The 22662-nt window shown below is 34.6% G+C and overlaps 1 protein-coding gene across 2 annotated transcripts in view; it reads left to right on the plus strand.

Moving 5' to 3' along the window:
- The first annotated feature begins 220 nt into the window (after window positions 1-220).
- LOC123684770 (protein SERAC1) overlaps window positions 221-22662 on the plus strand; it is a 35848-nt gene continuing 13406 nt past the window's right edge. Inside the window, exons 1-2 of one of the 2 annotated variants that reach the window (XM_045624213.1) lie at window positions 221-432; window positions 15821-15928. In XM_045624213.1, coding sequence (XP_045480169.1) covers window positions 15846-15928 — 83 coding nt within the window. In that variant the 5' untranslated portion in view covers window positions 221-432; window positions 15821-15845. Of the gene's footprint in view, window positions 433-15820; window positions 15929-20480; window positions 20644-22662 lie in introns of those variants that run through there. The other variant, XM_045624222.1, reaches the window with a different exon arrangement.

Raw genomic sequence — 22662 nt, forward strand, 5'->3', positions numbered from 1 at the left:
CTAGTTATGAAAGGAAATTTCAAACCGCAAAATCAAAGTGACAATTTTTTTTAACAGCCTACTTCGCTGTTTCTAACGATCCGCCTCTCACTACTGTTCATATGAATGGACCATTCGATTATTTTGTTATGATATACGCATCGCGCCCACTACACGTGCTCAAATAATCAATGTCAGAGGATGCGCACGCGCGTCAACTATCTTAGAAACAAAATAGATTCGAATTGGATTCAAAGCGAGCGAGTTTACGCTACTAACCTTCAGTTTCACAGTTACGTTCCGAGTGTATTCGAAAAAGAAAAGAATTTTCTATTTTTCTCGCGAAATACCGCATGACAGTTGTCTGTGATTGTGGCGAATAATCAGTGTACCTTAAAGGACGAAACAGTGATGTAGTTTTCTTTCCTCTGTGCTTTGCTAGCCAAATAAAAGGTGGAGTATCCACGATTTTCATCCTCACATGTACCTCATAAAGTATTACTTTTAAATGTCAACTAATAAAGAATTAGATATGTATGTATACCTATTAGAAAATTGTTCTATTGTCAATATGAAAAGTTGTTCTGTTTATAGCCTTCATATACAAGTGTTGCTTTTGTTTGGAACCGACAACAATTGCACCCAATGTGGTTTGTTGTGATTTCAACCAATTCACTGGCTTGCCAATAAAATCTTTTGAACAGCATTCTAAACTGAACTAAATCTTGTTTGGCTCGTACATAAACTTGTTCATTTTTGATGAGGTATTACTCTATTGATTTTTGGTGTGGTTAAACAGGCCAGTAAGTAGTTTGAGCTTAAGGACTGCAATGCTGATGTAAGTAGCGACAATATCTGAAATGAATGAAGATTCGAAAAGAGATGTAAATGGTTGTCTTCATGAACAAGATGACTTGAAGGCTTTGTTTTATTCGCTCAAACAAATGATATAGAGCAAATCATATTCACCTTCCTTAATTAACAGGTGACAATGTTGGAATCTGTCAAATTCCATTTCATTTCCAAGTATATTTGCAGCTCTTGATTGAAGCAAATAAAATTTGCCATTTGGAAAGATTTCTGTTTCAATTCAATAAAAATATAAACCGGATCAGTGAACACTACAAACTAACGCAGTGTCATAGTAGTTAAGAACCTTTTCCCTGTTCCCAGAACTGGGAGCTACGTAGCTATCTCCTAATTTAGTCAGATTGTCTGTCGTTTCCGAATTTTGAGCTCAAACGAAAATGTTCGACTTACCTACTGAAGAATAATATGTCCTCAAATTCGATGTTACCTGTCTGGTATTAAACAGCATAATTGTGTATAGGATAGGAACGCATATGTCAGTTATTTTGAAAAATCTAAGTAACGGTTCCTTAAATTTGGCCATTCCAAATATTGTTTTCTGATAATCCGAAAACTACGAATCCAATGAAAATGGAACTTTGTATTTAGGTACAGGACAATGGTCCAAAAGTTCATGCAATATTTCATACTGCAAAACAAGAGAGAATTCTACAATATTCAACAAATAAAATGTAGATGCAAAATAACCATTTCAAGCAGTGACAACAAATCCTATCTATAAAATTATTGATGAAATAATCAAGAAATTTCCATTTGCTTTTTCTGGCTCGAAATTAATGGATTTTCTTTCCTCAAATCCTTCTTTCCGTAGCTTATATTTGAGATAGATTTAGATATTTATGAACTTTTTAGTAGTCGTAAACGTCGTAAAACACTCGAGATGAATTAATGGATCACTGTAAATAAACTGAAAGACATGTGCCACTTAAATTAGCGCTAGAGAGCAAAGAGATAACAATTAACGATTTCAACAATTCCTTCAAATGAGCTTTGTAAGCGACCAATTTACAGAATTTCAATATAGGATTTTCCAATGAGAGATTTTTGTTTCATATTTTAAGATAAATCAATAGAAAAAAAATATTCCAAAACGTATGGAAAACGATATCAGCCAATTGGCCGCCAATGAAACCTCTTATTGGAAAACCCTTCATATATTTATCCATCTACCACCATCTAGATTTATCTAGGTATTTTGAATGGAATTCTACATTTTCATATAACTATCTCCTACGATGAGAAAATAACAGGGAAAATATAGATCCATCATAACTCTCAAGAAAACAAAATGAAAATGAAGCATATATCAGTCAATTTGATAGAATTTTTCGAATATTTCATATCCTATGCTACTTTGCGGTTTTCCGCTTACCAGAAAATTTCTTTTCCGAACCGTGGCTCAAATTTTCGATCTTCGGCTTTGTAGTACGGATCCTGTCCACTGGACCAATTTTCCGTAAATAGGTAGCATCAATCAACAATTTCAACAATTACAATTACAAGTGAGCTTTGTAAGCGACCAATTTACATGATTTAGAAACTATATTGTGGTATGATTCTTTGTTGGGTAAAAAATTACGATCGTTCAAAAACTAGACCAGGCCACCTTCGAAGGACATGTTATAATTTGAGTTATGCCAGAGAGATTAAAACAGTCGTTGAATAATAATGAATCGTTAACACATTGCTTGAGGGCAATAATACCAAGGTTCTTTCTCTCAACATTCGATACGTATACCAATTTATGTTTCGAAATAATGTGGAGAGTTGAAGATCTTTCAACGTTCGAATAGAGCTGTATTTGTTTGATAAGGAATGTATAGCCCCTTCGAAATCGGCATGAATTATGTAGATAACAATATTGGAAACGTCTGAACAAATTCAAATAATACCAAATAATTCATAAGTATGTAAGAAATTTTCTAATACCAGCGAATCATCCAATAATTATTATTCATTCATGAGTATTTAAGCGGAAAACCACAAAGTCGCATAGGATAGAAAATTTTCGGGAAATCGACTGATATATGCCTCAAAACATTTTCATTTTGTTTGCCTGAATGTTTCCCTGTTATATGTTTATCATAGGAGTAACCTTTCAAATAGGATAGCAGATATAAATGTAAATTCCATTAAAGGTATAAATATATGTATGCCATGAATACCTTGATAAAAGCCAAATAGTGCAAAAATCATTCGATATACAGGATTAGAACTATTTAGAGGGACACTACAGGGATATCGAAAACCGTTAGAGAAAGGGTGGCTTGAATTGCAAAATTATTATTTATTTAAGGATTAGCGTGTCGAAATATCTCGAAAAAACTGAAAATTGAGATTTCTTTTTATCCGTATAACTCATTTGTTTCTGGAGATAACTTCAAGGAATTCGATTTGTAGTCATTATCCAATATAGAGAATTTCAGATTTTAATAGTGTTGTCAGATTTTTTCTGATTTCCATTGTTTCAGAGACGAGAGTCAATTTTTTTCTTATGGATGCCATATTGGTTTTTCTTATGAGGTGATAAAGAAAGAAATTTAAAATTCAACAATGTATTACACTCTACAAAAATATCAAGTCTAGGTACGCAAATTAGAAGACTTGTTATGTGAAATCATGACTTGACTATCGCGTCTCTGAAACAATGGAAAACAGAAAAATCTGAAGACACCATTAGTATCTCTATATTGCATAATGGCTATAAACCAAATTTAGTATCTCTGAAAACAGTTATACAGAAAAAAAAAGAAAATCTCTATATTCAGTTTATTTCGAGATATCCCAGGAATGGAAATCTTTTGAATCTGATCATACCAACCATTCCTAAATAACGCATCTTTTTTGTAATTTGAACCTTCTTGTCTTTCCAAAGGTTTTCGATATCCCTGTAGTGGCCCTCTAAATAGTCTTAACCCTGATGTATAAAGGGTTTTGCAATAAAAGGTTTCTTTTCAAATGGCTGTCATTTGAATGATTTCGTTTTCCATTGTTAATGAAATATACATATACATTCCTTCTCACATTGATTTGTTTTGAAAAATAGGTACTCTTCTTTTTAATAAAAAAATTAAACCTCTCATTGAAAAACCATATGAAAATCTGTAAATTGATCACAAAGCTCACTTGAAGGGATTTTTTATTGCTATCTCTCTACTCTCTAGCGCGAGTCCAAGTGGTCACTGTCTTCATTTACATTGATCCATTTTGTCAGTTTATCTCGAGTGTTTTTCGACGTTTACAATTACTAAAAATTTCAAAAATGTAATCTATGCTAACGAGAGGAGGTTTTGAGGAAAGTAAATTCATTAATTTCGAACCAAGAAATTATTTCATTAATAATTCTATTGGTAAGATTTGTTGTCACTGAAATATACATTTTATAAATATTGCATGAATTTTTATGGTCATATTATAATCAAGCGATCAACATGAAATTTTCTTTTAATTGTTATTTCGTACCAACGTTCAATTTGCTTAATATTGAGTATTTTTTTCGAAATTTTTGAATTCCCTTTTGTTGTAGTGTCGAAATCAGCATGAAACAATATTGCATGAACTTTTGAACTACCTATTGTTCTACATATCAATGCAAAGTTTCATCATCATTGTATTCTGAGACCAAATTATCAGGAAATAGTTATTTGTTTTACAAGGCAGAAAAGTAGTATATTGATTACCTACTGCGGCTGATAGTTGGCAAATATTTTCTCCAATTTTTTATAATGACATATGTAGGATATTGTATTTGCAAATTATTACAAGTTCCACAATATTTATATTCTAGGATCTATAGTTTGAATTTTCTTCGAATTTCGACAATATTTCACAAATCTTGATTGAAATAAAGAAAATATCGTCTAATACTCGTTGCAGAAGGCAATTCCAACACTCGTCCTTTCGAATTTCGCATTCGTGTTGGAAAAGGAGCCCATTCTGCAAATTGTTTCAGAATATACTATTATATTAAAAAAAAATTTTCTCAGAAGAATATTTTGAAATCGAAAACTATCTCAACTCTACCATCACAAAATTTGCACTTCTCATCTTCCAAAGTCATTATATTTACGAAACATCTTCAAATAAATCTATCCATCCACATCTTATAATTAATAAAAATTTTCTAACTGAAACATAAATTATACAAAACTGGGATGGGACTAACTTTACCTTAATTCAATTTTGGTATTTCCCAGGGTATTTTGGTTTAACATTCTACAAAATTACTGGATCTTTTTATTTCAATATAATATAATGAAAAATTTGTTTGAAAATCCATAACACTCTAAATAGTCCTGTAGACTCAAATGGCGCATAGACGTCCCATACGGCTCGAATTTTTTTATATAATTAATGAATAAAATCAGTTGAAAATCATTTCTGTTTTCATTTTTCATCTGATATCAAGGAGCTCATTACCCGATCGAATTTTGTCAAAACCACTATCAATATGTTATTGTTATTAATTTTTACAGAAGGTTCCTTCAGGAAAGTAAAATTTTCCCGTCATGTCAATGAAAATATAGCAATAAATCATTAATAATCTAAGAATCTAACTAGAGAGAACCAATAGGGAAGAGAAACGATCTAAATATTTTTCCAATTTATCATTTCATGAATATTGTTCTTTGCGACAATTAATTCTATCAAATCAAGGTTACCCATTATTTCAACCGTAGAGTAGGTTGAGTCACTAACACTTATCTTTAGAGTCGCTGACCAACCTATCTGACTGATAACGCGCATTATTGTCAATAGCCACTAAAAATCTGAAAGCAATGCGTGCGTAATTTTTCCACTCTCCACTGGGAAGTATCCTATACCATTTGATTTTATATCTTATTTTCCATATTAGTAGATTTATCTTGATGATCACATCAGTTATTGTATTATCTCAATCTTAAATACGAATGAGAATCGCACTTAATCAAAATACATATTTTAATAATTTTCAATACTAGTATGTAGTTAGACGTGTGTATGCTCAATGATTATGTGAAGTCCAATATTAGGTATCCAGATTTCCATTTTTTCTTGACAACTGACCATTTCCATCTATTGATAACAGTATTTTGAACGAGAAGGATGGTACGCCACTGAGATATTTAAAACTAAAAATTATTAAGCTCGTTCAATCCGTAACAAAACAATTTTTCGTATAAGAACCGTTTTTATAAAAAAAATTGAACATCTTAACTCTAATATAGGTATTATCAAGAACTAGTCAGTTCGTAGATTAAATCCGCTATTGAATAATAATTTTATGTGCGAAGTTCTGAACTGATCATCCGAATAATAAAATATTCAAAAGAATATTGGAGAAAAATGTAAAATATTTTCTAAAACCTAAACGGGTCTTTGAGTTCATAAAAACCTACTGAAGTCGCGTAAATGCGTTCCTCTAAATTTGTTTATCAAACTGTATCATTTCAATTCGCATGAATAACATGTATATCGAATAACTAAAAAGGTTCGAGTAATTTTGCTATGAAAATGAAAAAAACAGAACATACACCAAATTGGTATTGTCCAACTTCAATTATTGCTCACAGGTTTTTTTTTTCCTGTTTGGATCAAGTGACCTTGAACTCTATCCAGAGAATTCAAAATTCTTGCTTGAGATTCATATATGGAATTCGAAAGTTTGATCATATAAGTCATAAATTGGTGGATGTCAGGTGGTTGAACATGCGTAATAAATTTCTGGTGGGAGCTTTAGTCTGTTACCACCGTACTCTATTGTCTAAAAAACCATCGTATCTGTATCGAAAGTTAACATTCAGGTCTGATGTACATAATCTTAACACACGTAGTAGAGGACTTATATCCCCTCCTCCTCATAGGCTGTCACTATTTGAAAGATCTTTTAGTTTTTCCATTTATAGATTTTATAACAGATATATTTGTAATTCATTTGTAGATTTGTCTGTGTCATCTTTCAGAGCTGTAATAATCGGGAATTTGAGATTCTCGATTATTGGGTCTGGACGTCGCCAACGTGCGGTAGGTAGACCAGACCCTTGTAAGGTCAGGCACTTGACATTAGACTTGGTGGAGACTAATAAAGTGTGAAATTTATTGGTTCCCTATTTGTCCTATTTGTCAAATCTGGATGATGGAAATCTTTTTGTACAAGTCGATACTTAGGTGCAGTCTCGACCTCAGCCGATAAGAATGTAAGTTTTAGGGTGTTAAAAATTAGTTTATCGAAGTTTGTTGAGTGGTCCCCTTATGGGAACATGCAATTCGTGGGAAGAGAAAAACTTGGCAACAACGGAAAAAATCCAAGACGTTATTTTTTGAAGGTACGCCCATCGGGGGGCGGGAAAATAAGTAACCTTAGGCCAAATCAGAGAAAAATTAAGCAGTTAGTGACGAGTAAGTTTCGGGAAACGGTTAGTTTCGGGGAGTTCAGGGAACTCAAGAATCAGTTCGGGAATTAGGAAGTTTAGAGTTGAAGGTAGAAGTTAGTCGATATAAATGTTTTGGAATATTAGGTTTGAAACGTAGTTTGAAAATTCAATAATAATATATTTTTTTTTTTTGGTTTTGTCACGGGTCGACAATAGATTCAGTAAATTTAAAAGATTAGTCATAACGGTATCGGTTCGCCAAAGTTTCGTGAGGTTCGAGATACGTTTCGCGATAGTGGACTGTGAGAAGGATTATCCATCGAAGGAATTGACAGGTAGCAAGTGAGAAATTCAAAAGTTTAATTTTTTTTTTTTGTTTGGTTGTTCTGTCCAATGTTCTGAAATCTCCAGTTAGTTTATGTAAAAGTTTAAGGCAAGTCCTCCAAAGATCAGTTCTGGCTCAAGCTTGATTTTGTTTAATTTTTTTTTTGTGTTATTAAAATTATAAAAGAGCTTATGCCTTTTAGTTATCTCTAGATCTGTTTCCAAAGAAAAAATCCAGTTTAACACTAAGTCCTGTCCCTAGTGCGACAGGCCTTACCCACACTTTCTCCCTTAATAAAGGAGACATTTGATTAACATCTTTATAACACTACCACCACCTTGATCAGAGGAAAGCCGCTCTTCCAATGATCACAAGAGGCGGTGGATTAGTACAAATGGTGACAGCCGGTGCGATGTGTTAATTTTTTTTCTTTTTGGAACAATATAGTCGATTTTTTTTTCCGAAAGAATTTCGGATTTTTGAAGAGGTAGATATTTTGAATAAATCTTGGAAGAAGAAAACTTTTTTAAGTTGTTGGACATATAGCCGATTCAATTTGAGTGGAATTATTCTGACAATTTTATTCGTGATAAATAATAGTTGAATACTAGAGATAGAGATCATAGATATTGGAATAAACTAAGAGATTTCTGGACGAAGGAATTAATGATATTGAGTGATTGAAGAATTAATCATATATTGTGACAGTTTCAGCTAGATAATTTTATTCAGGGAAATACTTTAGGAGAAAGCCGTTAAGGAGTACGAGATCGGTGTAACTAAATTTGTTGAGTTGTATGAATTTTTTTTTGGTAATATTTGGGTGAACATTTTATTCCTCAGGACTTTAGTAGACATTTTGTACCTAAATAAATCGTTTATTTGTTTAGACAGTAATTTAAGAAAAACGCTGACAATGTTGCCGACGGCTAGCACCACCTCTACGGCGAATACAAGTTGTTTATCGCAAATTCCATTTAGATACCCTTTAGGAATGATCGCAACAACACTAGATAATTTTTCAGGCAAGGACGCAACTAGGTATTTCGAAAAATTTGAGCTTAGGTCGCAATTAGACGGGTGGAGTGAAAATGAGACGTTGACACTGCTTAAATATAAACTAGTAGGGCATGCGTATAATTTCTTCAAATCTGATATCGCCTTGAATTATTTGACATATGCGGAATTAAAAGCAAGATTTCTTCAAAAATTCACTTTACTTAGGTTGCCATGGGAAAATCAGTGGAATTTGAATAATTGCTTTCAGAGACAGGACGAAGACGTTTCATCTTTTTGTATTAGATTGCGAATTATAGGGGCGGAACTATTAAGTGAGGATTTGTCCGGGGCAACGAAAGATGAGGAATCGGGTATTAGGAAGAAAAATAGGGATTTGATCCTAAATCAATTCAAAATTGGACTACGTAAAGAAGTTATGAGGGAAGTCGGTATTTTTTTATTGCGCGAGGAAAATTTGGATTTAGAAAAAGCAGAGGAACTAGTAAGATTGCAGGAAACGACTCATGAAATGTTGCAAGGGAGATTATCTACTAGAAATATATCGGAAATTAAATTCGGAGTAATATGTCAATTTTGCAGAGAAGTAGGTCATTCGGCAAAAGAGTGTAGAAGTACTTGGACAAATTGGAGGAACATTCAACAAAACGTCAAAAAAGGCTGTTATTCTTGTGGCCAACAGGGTCATTTCGCGAGGGAATGCCGGACTTACAGGAGATCAGTAGGAAGAAATAGTGAAGTATGTTATTCCTGCAATCAGATAGGACACTGGTCTAGAGAGTGCCCAACGAAAAATTGGAGAGAAACCCAATCTCGTAATAATTCTCATTATCGACCATGTTCAGTTAGTAATGAGTTCAAAATCGGAAATATCAGAAAAGTTTACCTCAGTGAAAATAAGTCTGAAGGATTAGCGGAAAAGAAAATGACGGATATTCAGGAGGATGAATCGCGAATTGAGAAAAGGAACATACAATCGGTCAAAAAACAGATGAAAAGTCACATAAATAATAATATTTTTCCAAAAGTAAATAAAGTTAGGGAACTTGAAGTCGAGACGCAGTACAAAGACATTAACAATTCAAATATGATAAAAGAAAGGGTTGGCGGTATTAAACGAGAGAATATAAGGGATATCGAGGAACACGGATTGACGGTTAGGAAAATGATGAAAAGTGAGAATTTGAGGGACTTAGACGGTAGGAGAGATGATTCGGTCACAACGGCAAAGAAAATTAGAAAACCTGATACCACTTTGGAATCAGGGGTTGTAAAATTAAAGAACAATACAGAAAGAAAGAACTTACTCGGTGAAAAATTGAAAGTAGGTACAAGAAAAGTTCACAAGATAGCTAATCAAAATATCCAGGCAGAAAAATCCGCAAGGGTGACTAGAGTCGATAAGAAAGTAGTAGATCTTCAGTTCAAGTTGGCGGATTTGGTGTATTTAAAAGAAATGAACGCAAAAAGGGGATTATCAAGAAAATTATTGAAAAACTGGGCTGGACCGTATAGAGTAACCGAAATAATTGGTCCTGTGACGTGTAGGGTAAGAAAATGCGGACGAAGAGATGAACAAGTTGTTCATGTCAATAGATTAAAACCGTACACTCCACGAGTTAATGAAATGGGGAAAAAATTAGAAAAACGCGTGAGATCGGGATATACGGACCTGGATACTGATTCAGACGAAGAACAGGAGGAGTTAGGAAAATTCCCCCCATTTTTGATCCCCACTTGGGCAAACCAGGATGAAGATCAGGGGGAAAGCGAAGAAGAATCGGTAGAAGAAGTTGAAATTCCTGTTCGACGTTCAAATAGAATAAGGCGCCCACCGGATCGTTGGGGCTACTACTAATCGCGAAAGACAGCCTCAGATAACGCGGGAATGGTAATTTCATATGAATTTTCTTTTCATTTTTATTGTAGATTTTCATTTTTTTTTAAGTTTAATGTAGGATTAATTAAGTAAGATAGATAGTAGAAGATAGGGTAATATAGCGTAACGTCGCGATGGGTAACGTGAGGAAAATCTTAGAGATATGACCTTCAGGTGATGTGAATCGGCTCCTGCCCTTTTCGTAGATTCCAGGGACTCGCTAACTCGGAGAGCGAGAATCTGTTTGATATTTTAGATAATTCAAGTAGTATTCATCGCTTTGTTTGGTTTAACATTTTATTGGAAAAAACATTGTGGTCGCTGAAGGACATCCCTCGCCTGCAGTTCATAGGTGAGCACAATGTTTTGTTGAATAGTGGCAATGGGTGGAATGTTCTATTGTATGTATAATATTTTGTGTGTGTTTTGTTCAAATTTAGATATTATGCATTTTAATGAACCTCTTAGAAATGTTTTTGGTCTAATATATAGCTCCTAAGTTGTTCAACTTGCTTCCTGGAGAATATAAATCTTCCGTACACCACCCTAATTTCAAGAGAAAAGTGGGGAAATGGCTTCAATGTTCAGACAGAAATATTATTAACAACAAATAACTTGTGCTCAAAAATTTGAGGAGATATATTGATTATAGGATATTGTGATACTGTTATGAGTCTGAATTTTGTAAAATTGTTTTTCGTTCTTTTTTATTGTTATTTTCGATCAGCATTGTTGTGACCTCGTTGATATGTGGAAGTGAAAGAACATCACTTACAAGTAGCAACGCTACTTCTATGATTTATGTTTATTTTCATATTATTTTCATGTAATTTATATAGGTAGTACGAGGAAGGAGAAACCAACCGTCGTGAAGAAGGAATTGTAGTTAAGGGAATAACCTTCCTCCCAATCGTGTGTGTCTACCGCGAATAGTATATGTGCGGATAAGAACACTTAATTAATGTGATGTCCCGGTGTGTCCAAGCGACACTATACTACAGTTCGCGCCTGAGAAGCGTAGACAGTTTCGTTGAGCAACCAGGCGAAAGGGTTAAGTTGGAGGTTATGGATGAAGTTACTCAGTTGTTCATTTGCGAGATATAAGTATGGAGAAATGAAGAGAAGAAAGTCAGCGAGAAACTGAGGATGCAGAAGAAGTTTACACAAACCGTAACTTCGCACAAATCCGATCATGTTATACACTGCAAATACTGAGGAAGATTTTGAATAAGAACAACACTTCATCGTACTTTAACTATACCCTAATGTATGGAGGAGCAGACTACCAGTCAACGCTCAAAAAGTTAATCGCGAATTACAAACGATATGCGTAAAATAGTCCAACTATAGACTTATCTCACGATCGTTGTGTAACGTTGAGGACAAGTGACACTATGCCCCCTTTCCCTATCCTTGGAGGTTATTCCTGAAGCGAAGTCTGGGTCCAGGAGAAAACGAAATATCGTCCTGAATGAAAACACTATATGCCGTCATGACGAGACCAGGATGTGCCGCGAAAGTGTACTAGAATTGCGAAAGTGAACTCATAGAACTCCATGTTGGAGCAATGAAGTGGTTAAGAAGAGATATTTAAAAGAATGTTTGACGAAATTTGTTTTTCTTTTTAGACTGAAGATTAATTTTTATTTATTTTTTTTGTTGGTTGAAAATTTTTGGAATTGATCATGTAGTAAGAGAAAAGAACATACCATCTTAGTAATAATAGTTTTTTTTGAGGGATTGAGTTTAAATAAGTCAATTTAAATTTTTTTTTTTGGCTTGATATGTTTTGATATGAATGCTTGATTGGTTATTGCATTATTGTATATACTTTGGTTATATGTGTTTGGGAGATGATGAACTATTGGACAGAAGACAAGGAGAACAAGGGAAAAGTTATGGCAACCGATGTCATAACTTTTTCGAAGAGGGATGTATCTGTAATAATCGGGAATTTGAGATTCTCGATTATTGGGTCTGGACGTCGCCAACGTGCGGTAGGTAGACCAGACCCTTGTAAGGTCAGGCACTTGACATTAGACTTGGTGGAGACTAATAAAGTGTGAAATTTATTGGTTCCCTATTTGTCCTATTTGTCAAATCTGGATGATGGAAATCTTTTTGTACAAGTCGATACTTAGGTGCAGTCTCGACCTCAGCCGATAAGAATGTAAGTTTTAGGGTGTTAAAAATTAGTTTATCGAAGTTTGTTGAGTGGTCCCCTTATGGGAACATGCAATTCGTGGGAAGAGAAAAACTTGGCAACAACGGAAAAAATCCAAGACGTTATTTTTTGAAGGTACGCCCATCGGGGGGCGGGAAAATAAGTAACCTTAGGCCAAATCAGAGAAAAATTAAGCAGTTAGTGACGAGTAAGTTTCGGGAAACGGTTAGTTTCGGGGAGTTCAGGGAACTCAAGAATCAGTTCGGGAATTAGGAAGTTTAGAGTTGAAGGTAGAAGTTAGTCGATATAAATGTTTTGGAATATTAGGTTTGAAACGTAGTTTGAAAATTCAATAATAATATATTTTTTTTTTTTGGTTTTGTCACGGGTCGACAATAGATTCAGTAAATTTAAAAGATTAGTCATAACGGTATCGGTTCGCCAAAGTTTCGTGAGGTTCGAGATACGTTTCGCGATAGTGGACTGTGAGAAGGATTATCCATCGAAGGAATTGACAGGTAGCAAGTGAGAAATTCAAAAGTTTAATTTTTTTTTTTTGTTTGGTTGTTCTGTCCAATGTTCTGAAATCTCCAGTTAGTTTATGTAAAAGTTTAAGGCAAGTCCTCCAAAGATCAGTTCTGGCTCAAGCTTGATTTTGTTTAATTTTTTTTTGTGTTATTAAAATTATAAAAGAGCTTATGCCTTTTAGTTATCTCTAGATCTGTTTCCAAAGAAAAAATCCAGTTTAACACTAAGTCCTGTCCCTAGAGCGACAGGCCTTACCCACACTTTCTCCCTTAATAAAGGAGAAATTTGATTAACATCTTTATAACACTACCACCACCTTGATCAGAGGAAAGCCGCTCTTCCAATGATCACAAGAGGCGGTGGATTAGTACAGAGCTAAAGTCAGGGATGTAGTTTATAGGGATCAGTGCGGGCTCAGTAATCAGTAATTCTCTCTTTTTTTTTTGACACATATGACTCACTTATAATTAAATTTTGAAATCAGAAAGTTATTGAAATTTTTTCTTTGTGTTACGTTATTTTTTTTTTCTTTTTCTATCATTATTGTCTCGAGATGTATAAAGCTTTTTTTTCATATATTTTTCGTCAGGGTTTGAGTGGAGTTTGAGTGTATGGCTTCATCACCATCTGAACTCCGCCCTGTGATTGATTTTTTCTGATGTTTTTTTTTTTTGGAATTGTAATATTTTTTATTCTCTTCAATAAAGGCATTATTATTATTATTAATTCAGTTAAGTAATGAACATAATGACCTTCTGTCTTTTCTTATTTGTGAAAGCGATAAAAATCGATGAACTCAAAATGGAAATATTGTAAGAATGTGTCTTCATCAAGCCGACTCTTGAACTGCCTATATTACAGCTATAATTATCATGTCAGAGGTAAAAACTAATATGTCTTAAAATAATAGTTATATAAAAAAAACAGGAGAGCACTGACGTCAAGTCAGGAAATTTGGGGCGTTCTTTTAGTCATAGGCCAATTGCGTCGAAATAATAGATACTACATGTGGTCCTCAAGGATGTAATAAAGGCTTGAATAAACGAGCTTTCTCAAAAGTTCCTGACTCCATGTCAGAGCTTCCCAATTTTTTTATTTTTTTTATATTTCTGTATTGATTGTATTGTAAGTCCTTAATTCGAAATAAATACTAATATTCTTGTTAGAAACCAAAACTCTTAATAACTAATAATTAAAAAATTATATAAGGATTTCAAGTATCATTCAAGTATGTACTAGGAATGTTATGATTGATTATTATTATATCTTACTTAGTGGATTGGTGTAGTAATAGTTGAATTCTAAAAACTCAAATCTATTCTCTTGTGAGTATACTATCCTAGCCGGGTCAGCGGTCTGCCATAGTTCCACATTTGAATAATTTAATTTGTACAAGCATGATTATCTTATCACTTCCAACTATCCAGTTATTTTTCTACAAGTATTCTAGTTAGGCCTTGGCCTGCCTATGTCATATGGAATAGATTTATAATTTCCTATAATGAATATCTAATTCAGCCCAAAATTATTCAATCGAACTTCTCTGAATATGCCTCACAAAAGGAGCTTAGAAGCGATAGTTAACTTCAAGACCTTTACGAATCATATGTAGGTAACTTGATACTAAGACTATTCTATTTATTGAGTAGAAAACTTCACCAATATAATATGTATACTCTCACATCAGAATTAATATAGCTTGTTTAATTCACCGAACCGAATGAAATATGAAAGGAGGTATTATGACATAAAAATATTTATCAATTAGATCTATCATTTAAAAAATCAGTTTTATTATATGTTTATAATTTGTAGGGAATCTGAAATTTTGAAATTTGCAAGATACGAATTGGATACAAAATTTGTTGTTAGAAATTGTGAAACAGCAGTTAGTAATCGTGTTACGTATCTTGGTTTGCTATTCCACAAAATAATTTTATCAAACTAGAATCATTTAAGTAAACTTTCGAATCATTTTCAAAATTAGACGTTTCGAATCGTACAAGGAGAAGAAATTATATCCTTCTCTAAAATTTTCACTTTTTCATCGAATACAAAATGAAGAAAGTCAATTGCTCCCTTGGGAACTACTAAACTGTATATAATTATATCGAAAAATTCAATTGGCGAATGAATGACAACTGCTCAAAGTCCCTAGTTATTCCTAAATTTTCCGATGTTCTTCTGGAATTTTCTAAGGCTATAATTTGCCGTATTGGTCATTAGTGACTCAAAATTTGAAAATTTCCAAACATTGTCATGAAATAAGAGAGCGACCTCTCCATGGAGAAACACTCAAAATACTTAAAGGATCACGATAATTACTTTTTTAGCAGACTTAAAAATAGCAATTACTTTCGCTTCACGAAATTCATTTGAAAAATGACCTGATCGAAAATAATGCCTTTTCTCAAAATGTTTCATAAACTCAGGATAAATTTCATCGAAACCGTCGCGGCAGATCTAGTAACCTACTGCATTTTAATCTGACTTGGCCGATTAAGATATCGTTTCATCCATAGGAAGATGTTTTCAGGAGGAAGTGACCCATTTTTCACGGAATTATTTTAACATTTCCTCCACTGAAAAAGCCAATACCCGATAGGTTCGAAAAATTATATTCGAAATGAAAATTCTGTTGAAAATAATCTAATAACAAACTAAACCCAGTTCGAAGTTTTTTCAAGAGTGCATTTTCCTTATAGGTTCTTAGCTGAGCATCCTGGAATCATGACAGAAGAAAACGAAGAGGAAGATCCAACATTTGGTACATTTAAACGTGAAACATCGGATAATAGCATCGCTGTCAATAAGTGAGTAATTATGATCACAAATTAATTTTATACAACTATAAAATGTTGATATTCAATTATTATGTTTTGAGTTTTGGGGCGATAATGTCCCCCGAGAAAAATGCTTTATCACTTTCAATTACTATATAATTACTGTCATTTGGCGATAAGTAAATGCTCTGCATTTAAATAATTCCAATAATCCGACCTTACTGAGCTGCGGCAGTCACTTTCATACTCTTCTGCAACTACTTGCATTAGGTGTGATATTATATAAAACAATGGTACGAAGAAGTGTGGAACACTTGCGATAAATTTAAATGCAAACATATTACGGCTTATAGACTGAAACAAAAACTGAACATATTTCAGGAATACTTTTACAATTATCAAATATTTGGATTGAGCAAAATTACACATTGTCCTATGTTCAATTTTTCTATTCTAAATATTATCACTAGGAACAATAATAATGATAACTGTTGTTATTTACATACGAATATTGAAATAATGTTCGTTTTATGCATGACAAAAAAAACACGATTTTAGAGAGGTGTAATCAATAAACTGTCAAGATGATATTTTGCTTGGATTTATCACGATCAAAGAATCGTATTCAGGTTTCAAAGGAAACCTAAATGGAATATTGATCAAGGCAATATTTAGCATTCACATAATCTGATGAGACCCTGAACTGCCGCCCAAAAAATGAAACCATAATAGTGAATGAAACATAGTATAATAGACCGTCTTTAATATATTTTATATCAACCTGATCTCTAAGAACTCTTAATGCATGAATAACAAATTTAATTTCCTATTAACTTCTTCGATATTGCTTTTATGTTTTATGAATCCGTCTATATGAATTCCCAGAAATTTATCAGATTGGTACTTCAGGATTATGTTATGACTTTTGGATAGTTACGGTTGGCTCTTTCAGTTTTAAAATTAATACATTGGGTCTTATCATTCTTAATCAAAAGTCAATTCTCAATGCAACATTTATTTACTCTATCCATGACATCATTGAATTCCTTTAGAATGTTTAGTGCAGAGTTGATATTACATCTGCATCGACCTGATGAAACTAGAATAGAGGATGTAGGAAGGTTATTGAATATTAAAATAACAAACAGCAGTGACATCAAGCTACTGCCCTGTGGTACGCCTAACTCAATAAGCCATTTCAAAGACAGGTTTTCATGGTTTTCATCAGTTTGAGTTGATGATTATATCATACATTAGGCTTGTAAACTGAAAGCTTATGATTGATACTGCCAAATGCTTCTGAAAGTTTTCAAGATGATTATAGGTTTCTGAAATGTATTTGAAGAGAGGTGATTTACCCAACTTCGACTCAACTCTTATTAATAATTCCTATTCTTGGATCTTAAAACAGCGTAGCTGAAATTACCAACCATTTAAAGAAAGTTTGTCAATGGAAAGAACATTAAGTGTTTAATGGATCTTCGTTTATTATTTATAACCCAGCATCATTTATTGTTTCGATCAGTAACTTCAATTAGATAGAATTTCTTGGGGGTTGCTATTCAAAGTTAACTATGAAAATCGAATTTTATTACTTCATTTTCTCATGTTATCTCTCTTTCATATTATCTCAAATTTATGTTGATCTTCCATTGATTATTTATTTGATGAACCTTGATTATACCTTCTAGGGCTTCTTGCTGTCTTCTGTATAATTTAATTACCAGAAATATAATCCTATCCCCAAGATAAGAAAGGAAATCAACTAAAAAGACCTCTCCATTGAAGCGACGGGCCGTACCCACAATAAGATCTTTGTGAATTAATTTAATTATTCATCTCCGAGACACTGGAAAGCCGCTCTTCCAGGGGTTGAAAGAACATCAACTGGAGACAAGTGAGTTTGGTCACGTCGATGATAAAGCTCATTACTTTTTTTCGTCGATGTCTGTCTGCTGTCGTTTTTTGCAAGTTTTTTAAATTTTACAACAAACCAGCTGTTCGGGGAGATCCAAAGACGATTTTTAGTTGTTAAAATGCCTAGACCACGTGTACGCGGAATTTATCGCCAGCTGAGTGAATTTGAAAGAGGTCGAATTATTGGTCTACAGAAGTCATTTCGAGAAATCGCTAACCGTACGAACAGAAATCCAACTACTGTTATGAGATGATGTCATGCGTGGTTTGATAATGCCCAAAATCGAAGAAGAGTAGGCACCGGACGTCGAAGAGGCACAAATGAAGTTCAAGATCGACTTCTAAAACTTATGGCCATTTGCGACAACTCGATTTTTGGCCGATGAGTGGTTAGGAGAACAAGGCCATCCTGTAATCTAAACGGTTTACCGACGGATAAGGTCTTTTGAACTGCAGCATTATCGACCCCATCTTGTGTTACCTCTGACGGTTGAGCATCACAGCAACGATTACAATGGTGCAGAGATAGTCAACATTGGAATGTGGAATGGCATCAGGTCGTCTTTTCTGATTAATCTGGTTTCTCCTTGGGTGCACATGATGGCCAAAGAAGAGTTAAACGACGTCGAGTAGAAAACTTGAATCTCAGATTGATGTTGAGCTGTCACCGGACAGTAAGCGTTATGGTATGGGGTGCTATTGCACATGTAAGTAGGTCACATTTATTTATTCGAGGTAACATGACAGGGCTGCGTTACCTTCAAGAAATAGTAGAGCCATATGTTCTTCCTTACCTTAACCGGCTCAAGAATCCAATATTCCAGCAAGATAATCATGTGAATCTTTTTACCATACCCGCCCAGATCCCCCGATCTTTCGCTCAAAGAACATGTTTGGGACATCATGGGTAGAAGGCTTGGAAATTTACACCCAAGCCCCCACGGACTTTGAGGGCTCTGAGACATGAAGTACAGGTAGCTTGGGATAGTATCCTCAAGAAGAAATAGACCATCTTATTGCATCAATGCCGAGACGTGTTGGTGAGTGTATAGATAATCGCGGTGGACAAATACATTATTAACAAATTTATTTAAAAAAACTTCCTTTTTTTCTCTAAATTTCAATCATTGTTGTTATAAAGGGTGTTTTTTTAGAGCTATAAAACTTTAAATTGCAATAAAACAACGATGGATTATTCGATTGACATAAATTTTATTTATCCGCAAGATAATCTTGTGGCATTACATTTTAAATATGATTTCTGGCATATGACCGCCACGGCTGGCTCGAATGTAGTCCAATCTGGACGTCCAAATTTCGATGACTTTTTCCAACATTTGTGACCGTATATCGGCAAAAACACGGCGAATATTGTCTTCCAAATGGTCAAGGGTTTGTGGCTTATCCGCATAGACCAATGACTTTACATAGCCCCACATAAAGTAGTCTAGCGGTGTTAAATCACAAGATCTTGAAGGCTAATTCACAGGTCCAAAACGTGAAATTAGGCGGTCACCAAACATGTCTTTCAATAAATCAATTGTGGCACGAGCTGTGTGACATGTTGCGCCGTCTTGTTGGAACCACAGCTCCTGGACATCATGGTTGTTCAATCCAGGAATGAAAAAGTTAGTATTCATCACTTTATACCGATCACCATTGACTGTAACGTTCTGGCCATCATCGTTTTTGAAGAAGTACGAACCAATGATTCCACCAGCCCATAAAGCGCACCAAACAGTCAGTTTTTCTGGATGTAACGGTGTTTCGACATACACTTGAGGATTAGCTTCACTCCAAAAGCGGCAGTTTTGTTTGTTGACGTAGCCATTCAACCAGAAGTGCGCTTCATCGCTAAACAAAATAAAATGGACGTAGTGCGCGATACGTATTCCGCACAGAAACAATATTTTCGAAATGAAATTGCACTATTTGCAAGCGTTCTTCAGGCGTGAGTCTATTCATGATGAATTGCCAAACCAAACTGAGAATAAATCACTTGACAGCTGTTGAATCGGTCGCCATATTGAATAGTAATGCCAACTTAAAGTTATATAATTTCAAAAAAAACACCCGTTATAACCATAACCTATGACCTAGAAACCTTAGAAGATTCTTGTCCCATTAGTGGGTGAAAAATCGACTAGACTACTGCCAAAAAGCCCAGAATTTTACAATTCTTTCAAACAATCTGGCTGTGAAAGCTTTCAGCATTAGATCATGGAATCCATTTCTGATAAGCAAGTAGTGTCTACTATGAATTCGGACTGATTACTGAAGCAATGAACGATGTAGGCATTCACACGAATTCGTTGCTCCGCTGTTCGCAGCTTTCCTCTGTCAGTGGAGTTCGAGCCTAAGCCTTTAAATGTTTAAATTGAAGACGACAGACATGCTAAATCGTACATCGCAAAACAGGAGCCAGCTTTCGTTTTCGAAGGGTAAACGATCTTTTATTAATTATCGAACAAGACAATCAATCATCCAATAAATAGAGCAATTCAATACTGCCATTCGCAATGACAGATGCGGTCACAAACGTATAAAGCACCGAAATGGATTTAAATAGGTTGTAATTGAATGTTCGTGTCGTCTTCATCAAATCTCTATTGTGATATCATATTGAATCAGCCTTGAATCGGTTTCGCGACCAGGCTGTTGAGGAGCATACAGTCCGGCAGTTAGAGTTAACAAAGTGAGTTGCTCAATCACAATTTCAACATGCATTAGAACGTTGAACTACTTAGTTCTTATGGATTGTATTCCTGTTGAATATTTACCGGTTGATTGTGATGCGTGGGTGAAATGAAATTAAGTAATATTAGAGGGTAAGTTGTCGATTTAGTGTTCGTTGATGTCTTTCTTCAAGATGTTCTGTTCTATGGTCTTCATTATTCTGGGGTATGTTCAGGAAACTTGGCATGAGGAAGTAGTAGTATTTCCTGAATGAATCATTAATTCATTAAAGCTGTTTCATTTCATTTAGAGGCATAACTCATTTTGTGTTCGGAATTAGTGTCACAATATTTTTGAGCGCTTGTTCCCCAAACAGGATGCTACATCATTCGACAAGAAGAGATGGAAATGGTCAAATTGAAATATGACCCTCCGTCTGCACGGCTTTATAACTTTCGAATGGAAATTGCTAGAACTTTGAAACTTTCAGAATAGGTCCGGATCTTGAATGCCGTGGTGAAGTTTGTTAATAGGCAAATACGACTAAGGGTTCCGTTAATAAAGCCGTCTATGTGAAATTTCAGCATTCATTTCTGGAACCAGAGGAAATTCAAAAAGAATTGTGGAAAAAACTCAATACCTACATATTTACATGAGAACTGATTCTAACAAGTTGAGGTTTTAGGTGTGTTTGAAATATTATAGTCTCAAGCTGCATGCGAAATTTCAACATTCATCACCAGCCAGAACCAATGAAAATTCAAGAAGGATATCGGAAAAAAATTCAATATTTCAGTGACAGCAGATCCGAACGGTTTAAGGTTTTAGGTGTACCTATATATAAAATTATAGTTTCAAGCATGTTCCAATTGTTCATGTGGATGACGTCATTAGAAAAATAAGAAAAAATCAAGAAGAATATCGAAAAAAAATTTCTGTAACAACAGTTCCGACTATCTTGGAATTTTGTTTTTATACATATAGGTATAAAAATCACTCTATTATTCATGCCGAATTTTAAAAGAATAATCTCCAAGATCTCTGGCAATGCAATAGGAAGAAGAATTTTTTCGCTTGGTTTTTATCTTGAATAAAAATCGAAAACTCAATAGTGGTCTTGGTTTATATAAAGAGTTATCAGTTTTTGAGTGATTTCGATTACCATAGTTAGAATGATGCGATTAAGATCAAATATGCGCTATTTTTTTTCGATAACTTGTTGACATTTTGAATGTACTATCATTATGCCTCTCTCATAGAAGTCCTCGTCCCTATTGCCAAAAAATTGAAGTAGTCAAGCCTCTGTTGAAGGGAATTTTTCACCAGTGAAATGATTCGCCATGAACGGGAACTGATAGTAATCACTTGATGACAGGTCTGGACTATAAGGTGGATGCATAAAGACCTTTCAATTAAGCTCCCGGAACCTCTGGAGAGTTACTATCGATGTGTGTGGCCTGGCGTTGTCCTGATGGAACACAATTTCTCTCCTATAGACCAAATCTGGCCGCTTCTGGAAGATTGCTTCCTTCAGACGATCCAATTCATGACAATACAGTTCATAGTAGATAATTCGCTGCCAATCCTACCAAACACACAGCAAAACCTTCCTGTTTGTCAATCTTGACTTGGCCACCGTTTCTCCCGGCTCACCGCTGTTCGACCACTACCGTTTTCGCTTGACGTTGTCGTAAGTGATCCACTTTTCATCACCAGTCACTAATCGCTTCAAAAATGGGTCGATTTGGTTGCGATTCAGCAGCGATTCGTAGATGGAAATTCGATCCATAAGGTTTCTTTACGTTAACTGATGTGGTACCCAAACATCGAGCTTCTTCTTGAAACCAGACTTATGCAAATGGTTCCAAACGGTTTTTTAAGCAATCTTTAGCTCTTGAGCAATCGAAACAACGCTTACATAACAATCGGACTCGACAATGTCCATGATGTCATCGAAATTTTCGACAATTACATTATCTCGCCTTACAGTGCGAGATACATTTTTGACATCGAAATAGCGTATTTTCTCATTGCTAGTGTTCATCTTTGACGTGCGTTTAAACTAAACTGAGTCAACAAAACACAAAACTGTCAGGAAAGATTTTGTAGAACGAAATCAAATCTTTCTAACGCCATCTAGTCGAATCCGATAGAACTCAAGAGAACGCGAG

The sequence above is a fragment of the Harmonia axyridis genome, chromosome 1, assembly GCF_914767665.1.
Source record: "Harmonia axyridis chromosome 1, icHarAxyr1.1, whole genome shotgun sequence".
Taxonomy (NCBI): Eukaryota; Metazoa; Arthropoda; class Insecta; order Coleoptera; family Coccinellidae; genus Harmonia; species Harmonia axyridis.